At 37.9% G+C, this 22,785-nt stretch overlaps 1 protein-coding gene across 4 annotated transcripts in view; it reads right to left on the reverse strand.

The window, feature by feature from the left end:
* Nucleotides 1-10,152: 10,152 nt before the first annotated feature.
* The window catches only part of nup214 (nucleoporin 214), a 32,622-nt gene continuing 19,989 nt past the window's right edge, over nucleotides 10,153-22,785 (reverse strand). For 2 of the 4 annotated variants that reach the window (XM_067575380.1, XM_067575378.1), the window contains exons 30-36: nucleotides 21,998-22,065; nucleotides 21,709-21,886; nucleotides 21,370-21,522; nucleotides 18,611-18,782; nucleotides 16,124-16,269; nucleotides 13,807-13,840; nucleotides 10,153-11,808 (exon numbers count right to left, since the gene is read on the reverse strand). In XM_067575380.1, coding sequence (XP_067431481.1) covers nucleotides 11,772-11,808; nucleotides 13,807-13,840; nucleotides 16,124-16,269; nucleotides 18,611-18,782; nucleotides 21,370-21,522; nucleotides 21,709-21,886; nucleotides 21,998-22,065 — 788 coding nt within the window. In that variant the 3' untranslated portion in view covers nucleotides 10,153-11,771. Of the gene's footprint in view, nucleotides 11,809-11,925; nucleotides 11,972-13,806; nucleotides 13,841-16,123; nucleotides 16,270-18,610; nucleotides 18,783-21,369; nucleotides 21,523-21,708; nucleotides 21,887-21,997; nucleotides 22,066-22,785 lie in introns of all 4 variants that reach the window. The other 2 variants (XM_067575381.1, XM_067575379.1) reach the window with 2 other exon arrangements.

A 22,785-nucleotide genomic window follows, 5' to 3' on the forward strand; every position in this document is an offset into this window, starting at 1 on the left:
CAACTCCATATGTCTAGATAAGGATGGTGATAAAAAGCAAAAAAAATATCTCATATATTTGTTTATTCAATGTTTCTGTTTTAGCTCTCTTTAATGAACAGTTTCACATGAGCCCATTACAAGTAAAACGTCACCAGCTCGACAGAATGAGACAGAATGAGGACTAAATGTTGTAGATGTTTTTAGACAGCAAAGATTACAATGTTGGTGGATACCATGGATATGGAATAAAATCTAATTATAATGACAGTACCTGTTTTTTGTATACCCACAAAGAATTTGTTGTTTAAATTTGTTAAAATCACAAATGTTTCAAATTCTAATAGCAAGAGCTGTAGTGGATGCCAATTTGTCTCACAATATGAAAAGTAAACCCTAAAAGCATGCTTTATTTTTTTCAGAAAGACCAATGAAAGAAATGCTCACTGAGAAATTGCGTTGAGTTAATGAAGCCAGTGAATTTCCTGAAACAGCTGGGCACTGCAGTTTTAGCAAATGTTACTTGGTTACTCATACTCTATGTTTGTTGGGGACTATTTTCAGCCATGGACTAATGCACATTTGGTGTGCTAGTGAGTATTTCTGGTATGTGGGATTGGCTTAAAATAAATTACAGTGTTTATCTTCATCATGATCAATGAGCATGTCATCAATTGACGTATTTTTAATAGTTCTTGGACAACAATGGAGGTCTATGGGATCGAGGTATAAGATATATCAAGGTTTGGCTACACCACCAATACTAGTTAGTAGGATCAACTGATGTTTTAGTCTTTTCATTGGATTTCTTGACAATAAGGAAAAAAAAGAAAAAAAACTGTATGTATGACTGTTGAAATTGATGGTTTGTGTGTATGACCCCAATTTGTCACATTTGTGTTCATACTCTATGTGTTTTATCTTTAAAGAGGATAAAAATGAAAAATAATAATTTACTTAAATCTACCTGAGCTACATTATATAACACTGGGCCCAATGACTAACTCTCAGTGGCTTGGGGAACTCTTTGTACCTAACCAACATACAAGTTTTGGGTGACATGAATAAAAATGTATGAATCTGAGTCAAGTAATTGAAATGCAGGATGGGTACACAGGTATGCAGAGCAGCAATGACAGCAGAGGAGCTTTTTCCCTTCTGCACTGTGATTCCACCATAACTCCTTTAGGAGTTAGAATTGCAAAGTCCTTAATTTTTTCATCACTTGGTATATAATGTTACCATATTAAGCATATCGGTAAGGGCTTAAAATTAATCTGTAGTCTACAGCCTATGCAGGGAGCTGATATTTTCCCTTTCACGACAGGCTCAGAGAGTCACTGCAGATATGGAGGACATTGACTTTTATGACAAGCTTGGGATTTAGCCACCTGGGCTTTAATGAGAGCTGTGAAAACTCCGCAACGGTGAAGTAGAGGGGGACAGAGGAACAGTTATCAAAAGAGCTGGCACTCTGACATGTCCATATACCAAACAAATGCTCCATGTGATTTCAAGGAGAATACATAAATGTCACTTTTGTGTATGTGGAAAGGCGGGTTTTCATTGTCGACTCCAGCAGCCTCTATATGTGCCGTGGCTGGACTCCAGCTCCAGACCTGCAGCCTATCCTGGTCACATTCCTGAGCTGCACATTCACAGCTATATTTATATGGCTCAGAGTAGGCTGTTAGTATGTTGCAGTGTCTTCCTGCATACAACCACCTGTCACTAATTGTAATACCACTGTATCTTTGGCACCAGACATTACTATTAATACTTCTGCCATGGTGCCAATGTCACAAATGCAATAGCTCTCTATCATTCTTTGTGATCTCTGGGATAATACTGGGACTTATTAGCCACTGATCCACAGAAATCTACTGGCTTGGTTATTTTAGCTCAATGAGACTTCTATTTTTTACCAGGATTGAGATCTCTATAACTTTAGGGCAGAACTCAGTTTATACTTTATATCACTATTTCAGCTCCTTGATCTTCAAAGTTATGATACTTGAAAACATGCTTTTGAGTAGTCTGAAGATACATGTCTTAAAAACCTCAGGTCTATGAAGGATTCAAAGACATATTTGTGAGGAAGTCTAATGGAAACTGTGTGCAGCTTTTGAACATTTTCTGAAGATTAACATTCCTTATGCATTTTGTATGAAGTCATTATCATAGTCTGGATATAGTCGAGGTTGGAGACTTTCTGAAGACACTGGTCTGTATACCAGTGAGTAATGATGCCGCAAAAACTACACCATGTTTGTGTCCTTGTCTGCTTTCAAGGATGTAATATTATGTTTGGCCTGTTGGATTCCCTGCCAGCACAAACAGGATGGATTATTGAAATGAGGAACAATGACACATTTTAATGAAGCAATATCCTTCCCTTCAGTCACACACTGGTTTAGAAACCATACAGATTTGAGATCCTTGTTGATGCTGCAGCAAAATAGATTAATTAGCATTATACTCGAGCTAGATACTTACATTGCAAACATTATAGTTATGTAAGAGATTGGTTAAACAACACGTACATTAGGGCTACATCTGGAATGTCAGATTAAGCCTTGAATAAGGACAACAGCTGTTTACGATACAGTATAAATTTCCATTTAAATTAATGATAGCCATTAAGCACTGAACATCCCACAAGCTGGAGCGGGGGTACTTATAGTCAACCTTTAATTGCCATCAGTGTAATTACAGCATGTGATGCAGCTGGATCCCACACCTCCCACACTCTGCCAAGGGTTTTGTAATAAACCCAGACATTGCAACCAGGTCCTAAGGGAAAGCATCTAGATCCTTTACACAGTTACAAGCTGAACTGCTTTATGAGAGTTAAATTGAACACCTCACTTGACTTGTGCCTGCCTTGTTCATAATTTATTTCTGTGCATATGAATACCTTCACTCACATTAATAAAACATAAGACTTAGCCCCCTTTCATTCCACAGTCACTTTAATTTCACCACAGCTGTGCAACTTAAAGGATTTGTAAGTTGTGCTTACAAAAGGTTGGGAAAATCCTGTAGGATGAGGGAAAGTCTAAAGAAGGTGAATAAACAGAGATAGTGCAACACTGTTTGAATAATTTCAGCCCCCAATTATAAGCTTGTTTTACCAAGAGCACACTGACAATTCTTTACACCAGCAGTGTTGATGTGCTATTGCAGCATTGTCCCAGGTGCTGACATGCTGCCAGGTAGTGATATACAGTATTCTCACTTTGAACCTTGCCATCATCTCTCTTGGCTTATTAACCCGACTTCCCCCACCATAGACTGTCATGTGTTTTTTTTGAGTGTTGCGGATTTTCAAAAATATCAAAACATTATGATTGATAGTAGTAAGGACAAAATGTGAAGCATTCTTCTGACGCCAACTCGCTTTAACGAAATTCATGGGTGCGGACTGTCATGTCGTGCCATTCCACACATATGTGTGATGTGTAGCACCTCCATATATCAACAACAAGCCTTGCTGTCCTCTTAACAAAAATGCACTGTATTCTGGTCAAAGTCATTTTCTAATAAGGCACCATTTATAAGTTGTAACTAATGGCTTTATTAATGGCTAACACATCAGATCAATTAAATTCCATTAGTGAGAACACATTCTGGGTTGTCAAGTTGCTAATGCTTTCTATTTGCTAATAATGTTGTTAAAAATGTTGGTAATCCATTAATAAATGCTCATTGGTTTCTCACTTTCTAATACTCATCATTATACATCCAGATGTCATTAATAAAGGATTTTAATCATCAAATCTACAGGTGAAAGTGTTAAAACAAGTTAATAATACTTTAATAATACTTAATTTTGGTCCAGAAAGTAAGTGGTCAAACATCGTAACCAGTCAAAAGAAATTTTCACAACTTGGCATCCTGAAAGTTTTTCTCATTAATGACTTTAGAGTATTAGTAAGTTATTTATTACCCATTAATAAAGCCATTATTTAGAATGCATTAACCCTATATGAAGGCTGTCTTATCAAAAAGGTGGTATCAAATTTTCTTCTGCAAGAAACTATCAGTGTGTAAATGTCAAAATTGTTATCTTCAGCCACCAAAACTTTTTGTTTTAGTAAGGACATTTATTTTACACTGTTATATCTTGCTATCTGGCAAAAGCTACAAATGCACACAGTACACATCATCTTTTACCATTTGCTAACTGAGCTAAAGCCAAGCAACAATAATGGATTGGATCAGACCCCAAGTTGGCTGCCATACTCACTAGCATTATCACCAATCAAACATTAATGTTGTAATGTAATTAAAGTGAAAGCTTTAGTGAGTATTTGAACTTTGATTCCGATGCCAATCCTCTTTGACTGAACAGAAAAAATGTGGCTGGTAGTTTGACCACATTTCTGTTAAAATAAAAGTTATAAAGACATGCAGATGTTGGCAATGAGCTCTGTGAATCTGTATGCGATACACATACTTATAATGATAACACAAGCTCTTGACATGTTAGAACAGCTCAGGGAGATGTATGACAGACACAACACTCATTCTGTGTTGTGCTGAATTACTTCCAATGTCTCATCAACAGACCATTAGATTTTATTGCTCATCAGAAAATAGTGAAAAAAGGAATAAGTTAAGGGGTGGATATGGATGTAGTTAATTTATGTACCCCCAAATTTCACAACACATCTGCTGACACCAGCAGAGTTTAATATGCAGTCAAATGCAAGATGCTTACTAAGAAAAAAAAAGAAGAAGGGAAAGTCCTAGACTCAACAAATACGAGAATTAACTACAGCACCATAAATGAGATTCAAGAGCTCAAACTGAAATACTCTCAAAAAGGATATTGACCGTATAATGAGCTAACCAAGTCTTCAGCTGCAAAACAGATTCCATAAATTATAACAAAACCACTGCAGTCAAATGACCCTTCAGGAGGCTGGATTAGCTATAATGAGCATGAAAGAGCAACATAGTTACTTTTAGGATTAGTTCTGACAAAGCTGATGAAACTGGGGTGTCAACTGAGACCAAAGCTTAAGCTCAAAGTGAATGCCAGCACTGTAAAAACAGGGAATGCACACCTGAGTGAGAAATTCAGAGGTGATGCTGGGCAGTTGGGTGTGGCTCAGCTCTTATACTTTAAAAGACCTTTTGTGGTCAAGAAAGGGGCTAACCTCAACTGCACCTCAGAGTAAATGAATGAGGACTTTTCAAATCAGTGGTGCAAGCAGCATGTTAAAGTGCTGTCAGCGATATAGCAGTCTCCTTATGATGACAGCGAGGAACAGCAGTCTGAATACTTTCAGAAACGAGAAAACATATCAAACATAGACTATTTACCTAGTGGGATTTTTTTTTACTACTCATTGTGTTATTTCAAATGTTCCCTAATGTTATGAATAAGGGGAAAAGAGTGGAGTCTTTAAAAACCTCAGCAACTCTGTGCACCTAGTGATGCTCAAAGCCTTCCTCCCTGACATCTGTGATAATGCCTAACATCCATGATCACGTCTATTAGATAAGACTTTAAGCCCATTCTCGCTAATCCATTCACATGCAAAGTAAGTGTTGAAATTGAGTTGCATGCACCTGGATAAGTTGTGTCAACGGGAAAGGGACTGCTGGCTTCTTTTGCAAGGGTTAGGGCTCTTTTCCTGGAAACTGTGTGTATGCTTAGGAGACTAAATGGGGTTGCATTAAAATTAAAACTTTCAGTGGAAAGCTCCTTTGAAGTATCAGGATAAGTAATGAGACTGAAGTGCATAATCCCTGTGAGTGGGTTAAAGACAGAGAGGGAAAGAGGAGGAACTGAGGAAGACAGGTAATTAAAGGGTGCAAGAGGTTAGAATAGACTTCGTATAGTGGGCATTGAAGTGGCTCAGGAGTTGTACTGTCTATACACCTTTTTAGCCATGATATTGAAATTGCTCTATGGATGGCAATATCAGTGTGTCTGTCGGTCTGTCTGTTCACCAGTTGTTGAAATATCTCAACAAGTATTGAATGGGCCGCTATGAAATGTTTACAGACTTGGCGGCCAGACTATATATTTTGATGACTTTGGAAATTCCCTGACATCAGAAGGTTGAAATATGTGGAGTTTTTTTTTGTTTAGTTTTTTAAATTATAGAGACAGTAGAGAGATGACAGGAAATTAGATGATACAGAGTTGGGGCAACAAAGGTCCGCTGCCAGAATCGAACCTTGGATGTTGCAGTAATGATGCATGCGTCTTCATCAGTGGGCTACCGGGATGCGCCGAAAAATAGTTGGTTTGAGTGAAACTAACTACTGGATGGACTGCAATGAAGTATAGTGCAGACATTCATGTTCATTCAAGATAAATTCTCATAATTTTGGTGATCCCTTTATTTTTCAGACAGACACATCTCCCTCATGCTTTGCACTTCACAATCTGAGATGCTCTGAGTTGTATGTATCCCAATTTAAGCTTTCTCATGTATTATGTTGCCAGATGCCAGAAATATGCCCTGTTATAGGTCTTCAGATGTACGCTGATAATGCAGTCGTCCATGTATTTGGCAAAACTTGTGCTGCTTTAGGGATAATTTTAGATTCTCAGTTAAATTTTAAAAGGATTTCTAAAATGCGTGAGGCTAAACTTTGCTGTTTTAAGATGATATGAAATTGTTTGACATTTGACTATGCCTTGCTGTTACTAAATTCAAAGATATCTGTCCTGTGGTTTAACTACCTGGTCCTAGGCCAACCAGTCAGTAATCAAATCCATGGAGCGTCTTTACAGTCAGGCCTTGAAAATCTTGGACAAAAAGCAAATAACGTACCATCATTGCTGTATTTTAGGTAAATATAATTCAAAGTTTTGCAAACTTGAATGATTTTTATTATGTAAAACTTGTGTTTAAGTGTTTAAATGTTTAAATTGACTTGCTCCTCAGCCTCTCTGCAAATACATCAAAAGACTACAGAGCTGCAGAGGATCCACCAGAGCAGCTTCAAGTAAAGTGTAACTGTTTAGTCTCATTCTACAAAACATATTTTGCTCAGACAGCTTTTTCTTTGAAAGGAGCCAAGTCCTGGAACTCACTACCTGATCACTTGAAATTTGCTGTAAACTCCACCACTTTTAAGAGAGCTACCAAATCCTGGTCAATTCAGCAATAGACCTGTATTAATGTCTAGTTTTCTGTAGCTATATTACTACTAAACGTGTGTTTTGTCATATCTTGCTGTACTTAGTTTACCTTATTTTTTTCTCACTGTTTTAATCTCTTATTTTCACAGAAGCCCTTCTAGGGACGAGCGTTGCAAATTAGCATTTGCTATAAACACTATGATACTTGCATCGGATAGCAGTTTTCAGTTTGTCTATGTACATACACTGTATCCGTCCCCATCAAATAAACCATGAATATATGAATAATGTTCCATGTCAGTGCTACTACAATGCTCAAAGCTGTGCTTAGCATTTAAGTATGAATGCCAGCATAAGCATGGTCATACATTCTGCAGGTTAGTAGCACCAGTTACTGCAGGACTGTGTAACAGCAGTTGAAACAAGCACATAGCTGGAGGTGATGAGTGGCAAACAATAAAAAGTCAGTTATAATGTGGTCAGAATTCAGTGCATTGTGTTTAAACACTGATAACAACAATGTCATTTGAAGTAAATACTGGCATTAAATATGGCTATGCAAGATGAGCAAACTAATGCAAATGTTATCAACAATTTCTTATGTAATGACAACAAACAATAAAATTGGACTTCTGCTTCAGCAACATATGGCAACTTTTTTTTTTAATAATACAATGCAACTAAAGTTAACTTTTGACTCTTTTGTTGTTGATGGAAATGATCAGTAATAAATAATGGATCCATCCAATTAACTTTATTATGTGTGGATGAAGTCCGGTGCTTCTATACAAATTCATGAAATTAAATGACAGGCCTAAAAAAATTCAAACTGTTCAAACAAAAATATGTTAAAGGACCTATAATTTATATATCTATATGTCATACAGATAGTTTTCCTTCTCTCTGAAAGTTATGAATACATGCGGTCTTATTTTTCTCATCTGCAGAGAAACAACAGCTCATCTATGCAAAATTGGACACTGGTCATTTCAGACATATTTAGATGATCTTGATAAGTGTAAAAATTTATGTAATCTAGTGAAATCTTTCAGTCTTTTCACATTAGTAAGGCGACCCAATGCCATTCTCCAAAGAGTGACAAAGCGATCCGCAGTGCACCACAGTGTGCAGAGAGAAGAGAAACTGGTAGAGAGGTCTCCCTTGTCTGTTAGTGGATTATTGGATTTGGATTATCTGTGCAGACAAAATTACCCATTAGAGAAAATTGTAGCATGCTCTTTACAGAGGCGCTGGTGCTCGCAAACACTCTGGATAACACTCACCTCACACAACAGTGTGACCTGAACAGCCTGGCTGGTACATTGTGTACAGTATGGGAGACACTTGAATGACCAGAATCTGTGGCATTCACCAGTTCATAGAAATGCCTTAAGACACAGGGATGGATACACGAGGGAGTGCAGTGGCACATGAAGAGATGATGAATATGTCAGCAAAGCCAAGCAGGATGTGCTCAAGAGCTGCCAATCAACATTCACTAAGGGGTGTGAGGAGGAGGAGGAGGGGGGGTGGGGCTGAGAAAAAAAAAAAAAAAAACAGAGAATGAGGGTGTGGTTGGGGGAGGGGTGAGGGGTGATTTGGACTAAGCTATTTTTATCTGGATTCCATAAAGACAGCTGCCATCCTCCAGAGTGTCTGTGAGACTTTCCATCACTATAAACAGCGGCACAAGAAAGGAGAAAGAAGAGAAATACTGTCACTATTGACTATACTATTGTAATATTTGTGGTATAATAAAACATTAAAAAAACACTCTGCCTTTAATGCTTTCATAAAGGCCAGTTGTGGAGTGGGTGCTGAAAATCTCATAAGCTCATCCGCTTTAGCTGAAAGCATTACAGACTTTGGGCTGTGTAACTGCCCGTGTGCCTCTAATCTGCCAGTGTGTTCGACTGTAATTCTTTACCTGAGACATCAAATATATCTGGTGCTGATGACACATTATTGTGACGATGTCATTACATCTCAGACGGAAACACAAATTAGAAAACATTTTAGTTTCTTGATGAAAAATGCACATATATAATTGGTTCATAGCCATCTATTTTTTTTTGAGATGTGGACACCAAAGCTGATGGTTCCAGTCTGGTGGGAACTGTACTGGGGAATGTGGATTTTAGCATTTTCAGCAGGTGGCTTGTTCAGGTCACATGTTATGACCCTGACATTCCCATGCCACTTCAGAGCAGTCAGGAGCTCTGCCATCCGTTCGGCGCGAGACGTGAGATAAGGGTCAACAGAGTGACAGTGACATGTAGTGACACAGCCATAAGCTGGGAATGTAATTCTGTCGCTGGTGGCCACATGCCACAACATCAAGGCTCTGATACAAGTCATAAATTCCAATCAGCATTCTCCCACAGTCCAATTAAGCTCTATACGCAACTCAATGAATTCCTTATTGAAGATGGAGGAATGAGCTGCATATCAAGAAGGATTTAGCATTAATTAATGGACCATCTAAACATGGCCTAGAGCTAATAGCTATGCTATTCTTCATGCCACCCCACACTCAACTGTGTTTTTAAATTGTGTTGATATTCATAATTCATTCCTCTCTGTATTAAGCAAATACTACACATTTTTTTCCCCAACATGCTGTATGTTGAGATGTTCTACTACTTAGGATGTTTAGTAAGAAGTTTTGCTATTAAAATAATTCAATAAAATGTTATATAATCAAGATAACAACTTCCCACTTTGTTACATATTGATAACTTATCAATATGTAATTATGTGCAGCATTATTTCCAAATTCCCTTATTGAATAAATCATGTTATGATCAGAAAATAATCTGTTTGCCTTTGTGGTCAGTTTTCCCTCAAGAAAAGTATTGATCATTCAAAAAGAATAACCATTATCAGTGGGCCATTCACACAGCTGCATTAACAAACACAGTAAGTAAGTATATGTGATATTGGGAAAATTTACAGTAATACAAAAAGCTGACCATTCTTTTTTTTCCCTAATGAGTATAAAGAAAGATGTATAAATAGCTGGAATAACTTTCAAAATATAAAATTCTATTTAGAGTAGACAAATGTTTAGTTTGAGAAATTCCATTTATTTCCAGTATTTCATGTAAAAATATACAACAGTGGAGTTACTGCAAAAAATCACTCGAAAAAGGAAAATATATATTTTTTCATTTCAAACTACAATTTTTTTTTCCATTATAGTTCAAACTGTTGAATTTTACTACATTCTACACAGGTGTACCTTTTGACAAGTGTGTTAAAGACTGTATTGACAGAACTGGATTGAATTTTAATTTATGGAGCCATGCTGAAAACACCGTTTTACATAATTCCACCAAAGAATATTGAGAATGATAGATTATTGGAATATTGAGAAGTAAAGCTTGATATTGTTTGCACATTTGCATGTGTCAAAGTGCGCAAACAAAAACTTTAAAATGTTGGACACAAAATAAACGTTGAATCAAACATCACCCTGGTGTGTGAATGTTATGAGAGTAAAGAATTAAGTGTGGCAAGACTGTAAACTGCGACTAGGGCTGTGACCAGAACCGCATTACTGCAATATTGAGGTCATGTGATACTGACTGTGGGGTTTTGAGTGGGCTCAGTAAAACACCAAACCACGGGGATGTGTTTCTTTTTCACCACAGTAAGAAATCCATACAGTCACAGACCTAACTGCATCAACGTGCAGCAATGTTAGTAGCTACATTGTCTGATGGTCATGAACCTGTTTACATTCACCACTAACTTTTGCAGTTTATGTTCAGATTCCCGACTGATAATTGCAGCTTTTGCCATAGTGCACATTATTAATTACATTCTCCTCACTCATTTCATTGTAAAACTTTTAGAGACTGGGACACAGCTTCACATCAGCATCGTCTGGGACAATGGAAGATGAAATTAATACATTCTTAAAAAAATCCAATTTAAATCAGTTTTAGTTGCATTATGTGCAGATGAATATGTTATTTCAATGGAATGGACCATTGTTACAGAGATGTCAGGGTGGAAACTACAAAATTTGTTGTTCAAAAAAGTTTCACTGTCAAAAACTGGTGTAATAAAACTCGTTTAGACGTGTGTGAGCCTCGTGTTGTTCAGCTCCAGTAGGCACGATGTGAAGTTGCATTTATCATAGTCTCCAAAATATTTACCGTGAAGTCCATGAGTAAAACCTAAGCATAAATGACAGTGATGATGTAAATACTCTGAAAGTAAGTCTGGACAACAAGAAAAAAAAAAACAGCCCAGAAATTATCCTGCACCCATTCATAACAGCCCATCTTTGGATCAAAAACATAACTGAAAATGGAACTATTCACGTGCATCGAAGGCCCAATACGAGCTTTTCAAAATTCCTCACACCGAGCAGTCTCCTGCATGTATGGATGTCAACACTTCTTAGTGTTTTCTTAATAATAAAACCAGTGAATGCAGCAAATTAAAACCTATAGTTAATATACAGAGAGGGTTTGAACTGCACTGTACAAGTTTCTTAAAACTTGTAATTTCTGTCTTAAATATGCAAAAGTTTTCAACAATGACAATGCATGTAAATTTGGCTTCTACTTCACTTTATTCACCCGTTCAACCCTCGTCCCACTGTGTGGCACAAAGAGCTTGATTGCAGAAAGTACTGTAGCAGTGGCGTCTAGCTCATGACGGTTTAATAAAATTAGCTTCTCCAACCGGCAAATGTTTGAGAACTTGATCTGGAAGAAGAAATAACAGACAAAGCAGAAAGGGAAACATTATTGAAAAAGAGTTTGAACGCTTGAAACAGCATTACTCGTAGTAATATAAAGAAATTGCTTATTTATTTCCTCTACCATGAAGTGGACCTTCTGCAGGGGTTGTGGCTTTGTGGACTCTTATCTGTCAATCAAATTAACAGATTTGTAGAACTTTGCCTAAAATTATATTTTAGGTCTCAAGACTTCCAAATACATCAAATATTTTATACTGAATTACAGGGAAATGTGTATAAAATAATGTACAAGACCTGTAAAATTTTTCATATAATGTAAACGTGCAGTTACTAACGTATTACATATTGGATTTGAATATTTCAGTCAACTTAAGAATGACAGAGCTTCAATAAAGTGTTGAAACAACCAGACATATAATGTTAGTGATAAGGTTAGTGATTTGTTAATTTAAAAGAGGACGATAAGAAGAAATGTGAAATAGAAACACAGTGGAGCTGGATAGACAGCTTCATATTCAAAATGAACACAACATGGGAAAAAAACCCAAAACAAACATATTTACTTTCGTCTTCATAGATTTGATGCCTGGTAATGTGCTGAATGTGTATTGATGAGCGTGTGACTACTGTCATCTAAATCAATGCAATATTTAATTGTGAATGCTTGCAGTGTTCCATGGATATATGTGTGTGTATTCATGTGTGTGTGTGTGTGTGTTTTTTTATCTCTAAGAATATCAGTCATTCTGTGTTTTAGTTTTACAATCCCATCGGGGTTACGCTGAGTTTTGCTGTGATGACTTGTCCGTATTTATTTTACATGGAAAAGGGCAGTAATCAGGTCATAATCCTAAGAATTCCTCTAATTTGACTTATTTTTTGTGCAAAAATACTGCAAGGGTTGAACTAAATTGCAAATAACATTGAGATTGTTTGAATTTTTTTTACTTAAATCCCATGTTTCTTCAAGCATGACGGTATTGGGGCGTTCAAATGGACAGGACATGGATGTATTTTTCCCATTTTGTCTGGTTTCAGTAAAAAAAATTAAAAATTAAAAAAAAAGAAAGAAAGATAAAGGCTTTTTTTTTGCTTATTTACAAGAAAATTAGTGACCAATAATTTAATATTGCTACAATCACAAAAATGGGCACAAGTTAGCAAAGAAACACAACAAGCATAAAGCTGAATATAGGAGGGAGACACAAAAGAAAAAAATGAGTGAGAGAAAAGGATTATTAATAGCATGTGAATGTCTCCAATAAGCTAAGTCTCGTCTCCACACAGTCCTGCACACTTCTGAGTGCATTCCACTGGAACACACCCCGGGGAACACTGGCTGCCATGTGACACACAGCAGCAAACTGAGGGAGAGGAGGCATAAGAGCAGGAGAGGAAGAGAGTGGAATTGAGGGATGAGAGAAAGAAAGGAGAAGCAATAGGATGGGAATGGTAAACTAATCACAAGGGGGCAATTAGTAAAGGAGTGTTACCAGAGCATTAAATCATGCACCGAACCATTTCGGGGACAGCGACTTCCCACAGGGGTAAGAATTATGAGCCATACCATACATTAGTATGTGCATGCAGCATTGTATTTATTATATCATTTATTGAATCTCCCTTCGTAAATATTATTCCATGTATTATTCATTTCTATTTGTGTTTTTTATCCAAGGTTAAGAGTGCCAGACAGAAAAAACATCTCTGTATTTTTATAGTGAAATTGCAAAAAAGCTGAAGTTGACTTTAAATGAATAAAGAAAAGACGGAGAAGTGGAAATATATGAGGGTAGATGTGGTGGTATTAAATCTGAAAGGTTCTACGGGGAGCAGTGCTGTGGAAGAAAAGATGTGTGTTTTTGAACAGTAGTGTTCAAACACACACACCACGGGCACTGCTGCGGGAGGAAGAAATGTGGGTCTGTCTAATTGTCAGTTCATACTCATGGGAAACACAAAAAAGGCTTAAATTAAAATAAAATTTATTGACCACACTTACTGGTTTGCAGCCCCAAAGGTGTTTCCGGGGAATCCTACAAAATGGAAAAAAGATGACATTATTATTACTCAAGCTAATAAGCAGGGTGATTCTAGGAATAAAACACTGACTGCCAGTCTGGCAAAAGATGAAAAAACAATAATCCTAATGCAATGTTGATTTCACAGCATGAGTCATATCTAACTAATAGATCTGTGACTGTGTGTTGTGCACGCAACATGACCCGACTGGCAAAACTTTGCCACCCAGGACTATCAAAGATAGCAGCAGAGAAGGTAAAGAAAGACGAATGGATGAAAACGACACTCAGATGGTCTGATGTACAGCACAGTATGTATATGACTGACAGCAAAGCCATTAAAGGCTGCACAAATACAAGCAAAGAGACAAAAGAGAGAAAAACACAATGATCACACAAAAACAAGTGGGAGGAAGATGGCAAGAGAACTCTGATCTGCTAAACAAATTTGGGTCATGCATGCATATGAACTCAAAAAGTTAAAATTGAGTCAAAGTTGACTCATGTTTGAAATTGCAAATTGATTTTTCTATGGGGAATAACTTCTTGCCAAAAGAGGTAAATGGATGTCTTTTGTGAACCTTCATCTGGTGCACAGTCTACACTGAAAGTCTAATCACTGCACCCAAACAAGTAAATGTTTGGTTGTAAGATTCCTCGCTATTTCTGCGGTACAACTATCATTTTCTCGTCTGAACATTAATTCTGTTTAAAAAAAACTGATTGACGATTTTATTTCAATACTCTTTTAATCATAAAAAATACACAAAATTATCTTTGTACTTGGCATTTTTTTTTAATCTTCTAAAGATCACCAACTAAAAAAATAACAAGTACACACGTTAGATAAATCAATACATAGTGGGTGGGGGGGTTACAATTGTGATTTGTTTATTTGGTATAATCTTATATGATGAAAAGAGACGACTAAAAAGCCAATAGGGTTGGGTACCGTTCACCTATACCTGGAATATTAATTTTTCAGTATTTAACTTTCAAAAAATAAGTCCAAACTTCTCGATTTCAACACTATTATTTATTTAGAACATTTTGTTGTGTGAGGTAAAACAAACAATAACAAGTTAATAACAAACAAAGTAAAATAAGTTGTGTAGGCTACCTGTTGGAGATGTACTGTTTGCCGAAAATGCATCAAGAACCTGTCGTCTGCAGATCTTCATCAGACATCTCACTGTGGCTGTTTCTGCTTGTACTCTTCCTCTCTGCAGTATTTCTAACTGATCCACTGAACACATAACTCCAAATATCTCTAGATCTTGTTGTGTCAACTTGTTTTTATTGAAAAATAGCACTGCTAACAAAGTTCTGCTAACTCAGCGATAAACACATTTCTTTTTCTCTGAGTTCAGGCCTGGAATTAAGTCATTTTGAGGGCAAGGCCACTTTGGCCTTTGATAAATACAAATTCATTGGGGCATCGCGGCCAAAATGTAGGGCACCAAGGCAAAGACTAACGGTGCAATAACAATAAGTGATAATTACTTTGTATGAAGTCAAAACAGTGTACAATCAACAATTAGGAGTCAGTGTATTAAAACTGTGCACTGAATGTTAGACTTTTCCACAAAATGCTATCTGATTGATTTTTTTTTTTAAATGTCAACAATTATATTGTATTATATTAATTATAATTGTCATTGCTATATTATAATGATAAAATAAAGTCTTTAAAGCCTATAAATAGAAGGCGTGGGCATTCACGGCACTGGCCGTTTGGCTGTGGTATAATTCACGCCCTGTAAGTTCTTCACAATAAAAACCTTCCGTTAGTTTGTCAGTGGAAAGGTTTTAATATGAAACAGTGGCAGGAAGTGTTTTCATCAGCAGTAACTTAACACTGCCCTGATATGGCTGAAAGCAGTCAGGAAACAGTAAAGTAAGGCTGATATCTCAAAGTACAAACAGGAACACAGGACAGAAATTTCAGGTGCAAATGTGTCAGTAAACTGGGAGGGATTTTTTGAAAGGCTTATAAGGAAGCTCATCAATGTTTATTTGAATTCACAACACAACCTGCTTTCAAGGTACCAAAATCTGGCATCATCTGATCCAACGTGAACAGGTACTCGGTAGTACCAATGTAAGTCGGTTGGTGCCCTTAAAAGTACAGAGTTTGGTACCCAAGCAGACTTTTTTTGTTGTCATCACTATTAAACTGTACTGATGCTAGAAGAATTGCATACTGATGCTTACAATATTTACTAACTGCTGGTAATCAAGAGGACATTTGAGAATGATGAGAGAAGATAAACATAGCAACTGAAGTAGTAGTCTCACCTCCAGCCTGTGGCTGTTGTCCAAAGCCTGAAAAGCTGCTGGGCTGACTTCCAAAACCAGAGCCCTGCTGGGCCAGGCCTCCAAATGACGGAGCGCTCTGATTGGCTAGAGCACCAAAGGACGGGGCGCTGGGAGGTGAGGCAAAGCTGAAAACGGAAGCAGAAACAGAGGGTGTGATATAACTAAAAGGTTCGACTGACTGACTCAAAATAAATATCTGATACTGAGTGAGGAAACCATTTAACAGGGCTGGTTTAAACACACAATTTATTTTGATAAAGAAAGAAAATATTAAAACGACCAGGATACAGTATACGGTTTGTTTAGCTCCTTCCAAGTAAACATGCCAGCAAGGCAGAAGGTGTCAGATGGTGGTGTGTGTGTGTGGGTACTAGAGGATTGAGAGATGGGGGGTTTAAGTGATAATCCCTTCTACAGGACCCACGCCCATTGACTCCCGAGGGAGAGAAAAGAGAGAATAAGCAAAACAGAGGGAGAGAGAGAGAGAGCAGGCCAGTTTAATCTGCAGGCAGCATGACCCCAGAGTGAGATTATCTGAGGGGAATAATCTTGTTCTGCACAGAACAGAGCTCTATAATTTCAGGCACGTAGCAATGCTCGCTGCCACATGGTGGACACACAAAGGTTGTTAAAGCTAGAGAAATGATTTGTGTGGAAAGGAGGTGAATTAATCCCCTTTTCTGGAGCCTAAAATGAAATCTCAATTGGAAGGAGGCTGACTTGCTGAGGGCTGTGAAGATTCAGTGGTCTACTATATTTAGTATTATAGTAGAATTACAGTCCCTCATACGTCAGAGTAGGGCTGCACAATTATTTATATCAAAATTGTGCTTTCGATTGTCTGCCTTTATGCAACCTTACTCATAAATGACAATGATTCTGCAGCATTTGCATTAGCAGGGAGATCTATTACATCAAACTAAGTGCTCCTAATTCCTCCCCAAATTGTAACAAACTATGTAGAGGAAGAAGGGACAGAAACAAGAGAAATCTTACAAATATGAGATAGTCAAAGTCAGAAAACTAACGCATACGTGATCTGTGAGGGAGAGTGTAGGCAGCTGCATTGGTTAAAATGTTGCATATCTATTGTCCATGACATGGACAAACACGGAGCAAACTCCAACATTCGCTAATAAAGACAGCGATATGTTGATTAGAGCTCCAGACAAAGCAAGTAAATGGACCTTGAGGTAAGATTTTTTGAAAGCCTCTGCCACTTGAGGGGTCTTACCTGTTGGGAGTCAGAAGAAAATACTGTGTGTATATAATGGCAGTGGATTCAACATTGTGAAAGCAGCCTCCTTTAATAAATACACAAGGCTTCAAGGATGCTTCCAAAACATGCTCCATTTGGCTTCCTAGCAAGCCCTGAAATTGGTTTATTTTATTTCGTCATCACTATTAATGTTAACAGAGGGTTTAACAATATGGTGAATGCTGACCTTGAATTACTTTATGTGTTATGCTTGTGTGATGGCGCAGTGAGCGAGAGAGAACACAGATGTTCTGATTTCTAAAAAAGCTGCAGGCAAAATCCTGCTGCTCCGCTCTTGCACACATATCCTGGTGACACTGACATTTGCAAATGTTTACTGACAGTAACATTGTAACAACCAAAAATGAGACAGTTGTTCTAATGCGTTACACTTCTTTTTTTTTTTTAAATCAGATGTTGTGCTGCTTCAAATATTTGTTGCTTTATGCCTTAAATGCTAAAGCAGGCATAGATTTAAACCATTACAGTATACTATACAAGTATACTGTACAGTATATTGCCAATGTAGATGAATAGATGTATTTCTGTGTCTATTTCTATTGAAGTCGACAGTGGATAGCTGGCTGCCTTTGTCACCCTAAAGGTGCCGTCAGACAGTGAGCAGTTTCTGCCATCGCCTCCTTGACAGCAACGAGAGAAAAGGCAGCCACCGCTTTTGTGAACACGTGTAGCTATTTGCTGCTGCCATCTAAGTTGATGAAGGTTCAAGTTTATCAACTTGCCACCATGGCCTGCAGCGTGACCATGGCAACCACAGTAAACTACACACAAATTATACAATTTTACTGGTATCTGAGTCCCTTGCCTCTTCACCAGCAGTGAATGACAAATATATCAATATCAAAACAGTCTTGGAGCAACATCAGCTTAGAAGGCTGTTAGAAGGCTCTCTTTGGCCATTACCACTCTCTGTTTCATGCTATGTAAGCAAGGATCTCATCAACTGGCAATTGAGAAGAGGAAGCAAATCTCAATCTGAGACTGATCCTACAAGATGCTCAAAAAAAAAAAAAAGGTCTATCTATAACTAATTAAAAATTATTTTCATTGCTAATCTTTTTTTCCAAACCTTTAACAGATTTCTTAGTTTTAATCTGAGTGAACTGCACAAGAATTCCAATGTGCATGGACCCTGTGCAAATGGCAAAAAAGTCTCTTGAATCTTGAAAACATGTAAAGTTTCGTACCCAAATCCTCCCATGTTAGCGGCTGCCGTTCCCTCTCCGAACACTTTACCAGCTGAGGAACCCATGGCGTTGTTAAAGGAAGGGCTCGAGCCAAATGATGCTGCGGCGCCAAATGACGGGGAAACACCAAAAGAAGGGGGACTCCCAAACACTGGTGCGCTGCCAAAACTGCCTGCAGGAGGGAAAGTAGATAAAAAAAACACATTGTAAGAGAAGGCAGAAGAAAATATTCAGGGAATTAGATTGTCCAAAGTACCTATACAAAGACAAGATAAAAAAAGAGGAGTTTGTTATGCTGTTTCCATGGCTGTTGAAGGATGGATGCGAGCATTTCTACTGGACAGAAACACATCAGTGTGAAAAGTCCTGCTTTGACTCCTGTGTAAATATTTCTATACATAAATCCCATGTGTCGTCTGAACCAAGGCTGACTCTACCTGAAAGGGTAATAACAGTACACATGTAAACAGATGGAAATGATCATTGCAATATTCAAATTTTGTTTACAAAAATCATGAACATTTTCCTGCATGATTAATACAGTTACTGTATTACTCTTTGTTGTGTGCAGTCCGTTATTGTTTTGGAATAACACAATGTGGCAACTTAATGTTGGGTGACTACTACACAACACCAACTCAAAGCCTCAGATGAAGGAGTAGCAGGGGGCGAAAGGGTGTTCTGAAATTACAGCCTGGCGACCAGCATGCCCCAGTAAATAATTGATTGAGCTAATGTAACAAGATTACATTTCCTGTATAAAGGCCAGTGATAGGGCATTAGTGTGCTGAGTGGTACCAATATCCCAGTGGGGTGGAGGGATAGCTTGGATGGCAACTCCTACTACTACTACTGCTGCTTATTACACAGAAGGGCAAAGAAAAAAAAAATCTAAGAGGGAAGCTCGATTTACACTTTGAAAACAAGCAATCTATTTAGGGAGGGATCAAGTTAATTCTTCATGCTTTTCTACACTTAATTTCATCTGCTCTTGAGCCACTCTAAATGTTTAATTTTCTCAGCAGTCTCATAGCTTGGATTTAGGAGCATTGTAGGCAGTTCAGACCAAGTTTACAAGTTTATTAAGAACAAAATCTCTCACAACTACAATAATAGCTAATAAGCTGAACATGTGTTTGGTATTGCTTCCACTAGCGGCTGTGTTTTATGGCTCTGGCTTCCACAGAAAAAAAATATTTTGTGACCCTGGTAAAGGACTGTTAAGTCCTAAACCATCTTTTGGGCTGAGAGTAAAACTTCTGCCTTCAAGCAAGAAGAAATGCACATTAAACTTTTCCTATTGCCTCTTTCCTTCCTCTACTTGCACCTAATGTTGCTTGTGTCCTGCTCTAAAAATAAATAGTCTCTTCCAATTTTTAAATATTTATTTTATTAACCTCCATTAGCTAATGAAGAATTTTAACAACATGAACAGGCCTGATACAAATATGAAACGGAGCCAAATAAGGATGGATGTCAGTCCTCTTCTAAGTAAACTGCAAATCAATTTTAAAGCAGTGAGACAACCCTATGACTTGACACAGAAACACGTGGATGCTGTTTGTCTGATTAACATTAACTCTTATTCATAAAGTATAGTATGACAAATCAACAAGGACAAAGCATAACATCAGCTCATATCTAGCTGTCTTCACATGTTTTTAACTGTTTATGAAAACCAGATAAAGCTAAACTGTAGCAGAAAAATTGGTATGTTTTCTAACCATGCATGACACCGCATGATTAGCACAAGATGCAGAGAAAGAGATGACAGAGGGAGTCATGTCACGGTTGCAGCCTTTCAACTAAGACCTTTCTATTTTAATGGTGTTATGCTTTTTACACATACTGTACACATGCAAATGCATTTAAATATACATTATTTTACCCTTAACATTGCAGTTCTATTGAATGATAATATTAAAAATACAGATCACCAATATAACTGTGTGGCTAGTATATTGTGGTATTGTTTTGTTGTATGGTTTCTTTGTTTTGAGTCTAGTGTGGACGATTTGTATCCTATACCAGAAAATTTTCAATAAATATAAAAATTACAGTTTTGAAGTAACTGTAGCTTAAATAGGTAATTAAAAGCTGTTCATGTAGCAAATAGATATCTGATACTGAAATAAAAACATAACATCTTTGACTCGTTGCACTGAGATTTAGCAGTGCTGAGAGGTAACGTTGCATCAGCAGTATTGAGGCAGGTAATGATGGAGCATCTGACTGCTCTGCTGGGGTGAGGAGATAAGGGCACTTGCTGTAGCTCAAATGATAAAGGAGAAGGCAATGTCAAGAGTGTGCAGCTGAGTGAAATGGGGAATGTTTGAGTATGCATTCTTAAAAAGGCATCCAAATCACAGCCATCCCACTATTACTGAACCTCACATATTAATAAGCCAGAACCCCCTGAGCCAGATCCGGAAGAAAATGTTCAAGTACAGATAATATCAAAAATCACTAATTCAAGCCCTATCAGCTCAACTATGCATGGAATTATAAAATTCTCCAATTACTTAATAACAGGAACATTTACTCAGCCGTTTTCTCAATTCTAATTAAGAGAATTAATTCATACCCCAAAGAAGTAGGAACAGCACTTCATAAACAAGTCTGGTTTGAGAATGTCAGCAGTATAAATTGTCTGATATACTGTTAACTGCAAAATACAAGCAATCATCATTTCATATAGTGGACAAGAGTATTTCAAGGGTGAGACAGAAAGCACTGAAGCAATATGGGGAAATGTGTACCTGCTTTTGTCGGAGTAGAGAAGGAGCCAAAGCCCTGGGAAGCGACACTTCCTCCACCAGTACTGAAGGTCCCGCTAGGTTTCTGCTCTCCAAAAGAGGACTGTCCGAAACCAAAGGTCTTAGCACCACTATTTCCAAACAGACTGTTGGTACCTTGAGGAGAAACAAATAGATACATGCAACTTTCAAGAACAGCAAAATGAGGATTTGTTTATTTTTGCTCAGTGGTTTAAGTTTGGCTTCTTGTATGGTAAAGCAGATCTAACACTTACTGAACAACATGTGAGCACAGGTAGAATAAAAATAAGAACTCCAGTGTTCTTCATTGTTTTAGCCTACCTGTCTGAGCAGGCTGCCCAAACCCTCCAGGGGACGCAGTGGTCCCGAATGGGTTCTTGTTGGCAGCGTCTTCGCTCGGTTTGCCTCCCAGGCCGCTGAAGAATCCTCCAGCAGTGGATGAGCCTGCTGTATTGGTTGAACTTGAACCAAACAGACTACCGCCCGCCGACGGTTGCTGCTGGGAGAGCAGTGTTAGTTAGGCAATGTGTACAGAAGAACGCGTGAAAGGTTTAAGTTCAAGAAAATTCTATTCATATATTGTAAACTATAAACAATCAGGGGATGATACCTGTCCAAATACACTCCCACTGCTGGGTTGTTGGCCAAAGACAGGGGTGGCGGTGGAGCAGCCAAAACCTGTAATAAAAAGGAAACAAAAAATACAGTCAAGACAGACATTTTTTGTCAACTCTGCATTAGGCTTGCCGCAGTAGTTGGTGTTACCGGTGTTACAGTGTTCAGGCATTAACCCAATACATTTCTTGCCCACCGCCCATACTGTCGTCCTGCTTTTTTTCATAGCAATAAAACCCATTTAGTTCATTTTCGCATATCAGCGCCCACGTTCATCAAATCAAAAAACTCTAATTTGTAAAATACTAAGCGTGTTATCAATACTGACACGCTACAATTATAAACTCAAAGTGTTTGCTCTGTGACCATCCACAGCAGCAGCAGCAGTCGCAGCACAGAGTAGAAGAGCGTGACGTCTGTCCTCCCTCCTGCTCTATGTTGTAGACACACGTATCTGTTAGCGAGCAGCTGCCCTCATTTCTCCCCAAGTCTCAGTGCTTGTTTTCGGCAGAAACTCTCCTGCTTATCTTGTAAAAGGTACGGTGTAACCTGTAACACCGGTGTGGTTACAAGTTTATTAACTAGTGGGAAAAGTTTCTCACCGTGGCAATCCTACTCTGCACTAATAGACATCATGAAGCTGGTGATGCCACACAAACAGCGTCATAAATTTGAATGAGCTTACTCTGCAAAGTCAGACCCTCATAAAGTCTGCAGACAGGAATGAAAAGCTGCTTCTAACTGCTGAGCTGATACATTGACATCAGCTGTCCACAGAGCCTC

This window comes from Thunnus thynnus, chromosome 19, assembly GCF_963924715.1.
Source record: "Thunnus thynnus chromosome 19, fThuThy2.1, whole genome shotgun sequence".
Classification (NCBI taxonomy): domain Eukaryota; kingdom Metazoa; phylum Chordata; class Actinopteri; order Scombriformes; family Scombridae; genus Thunnus; species Thunnus thynnus.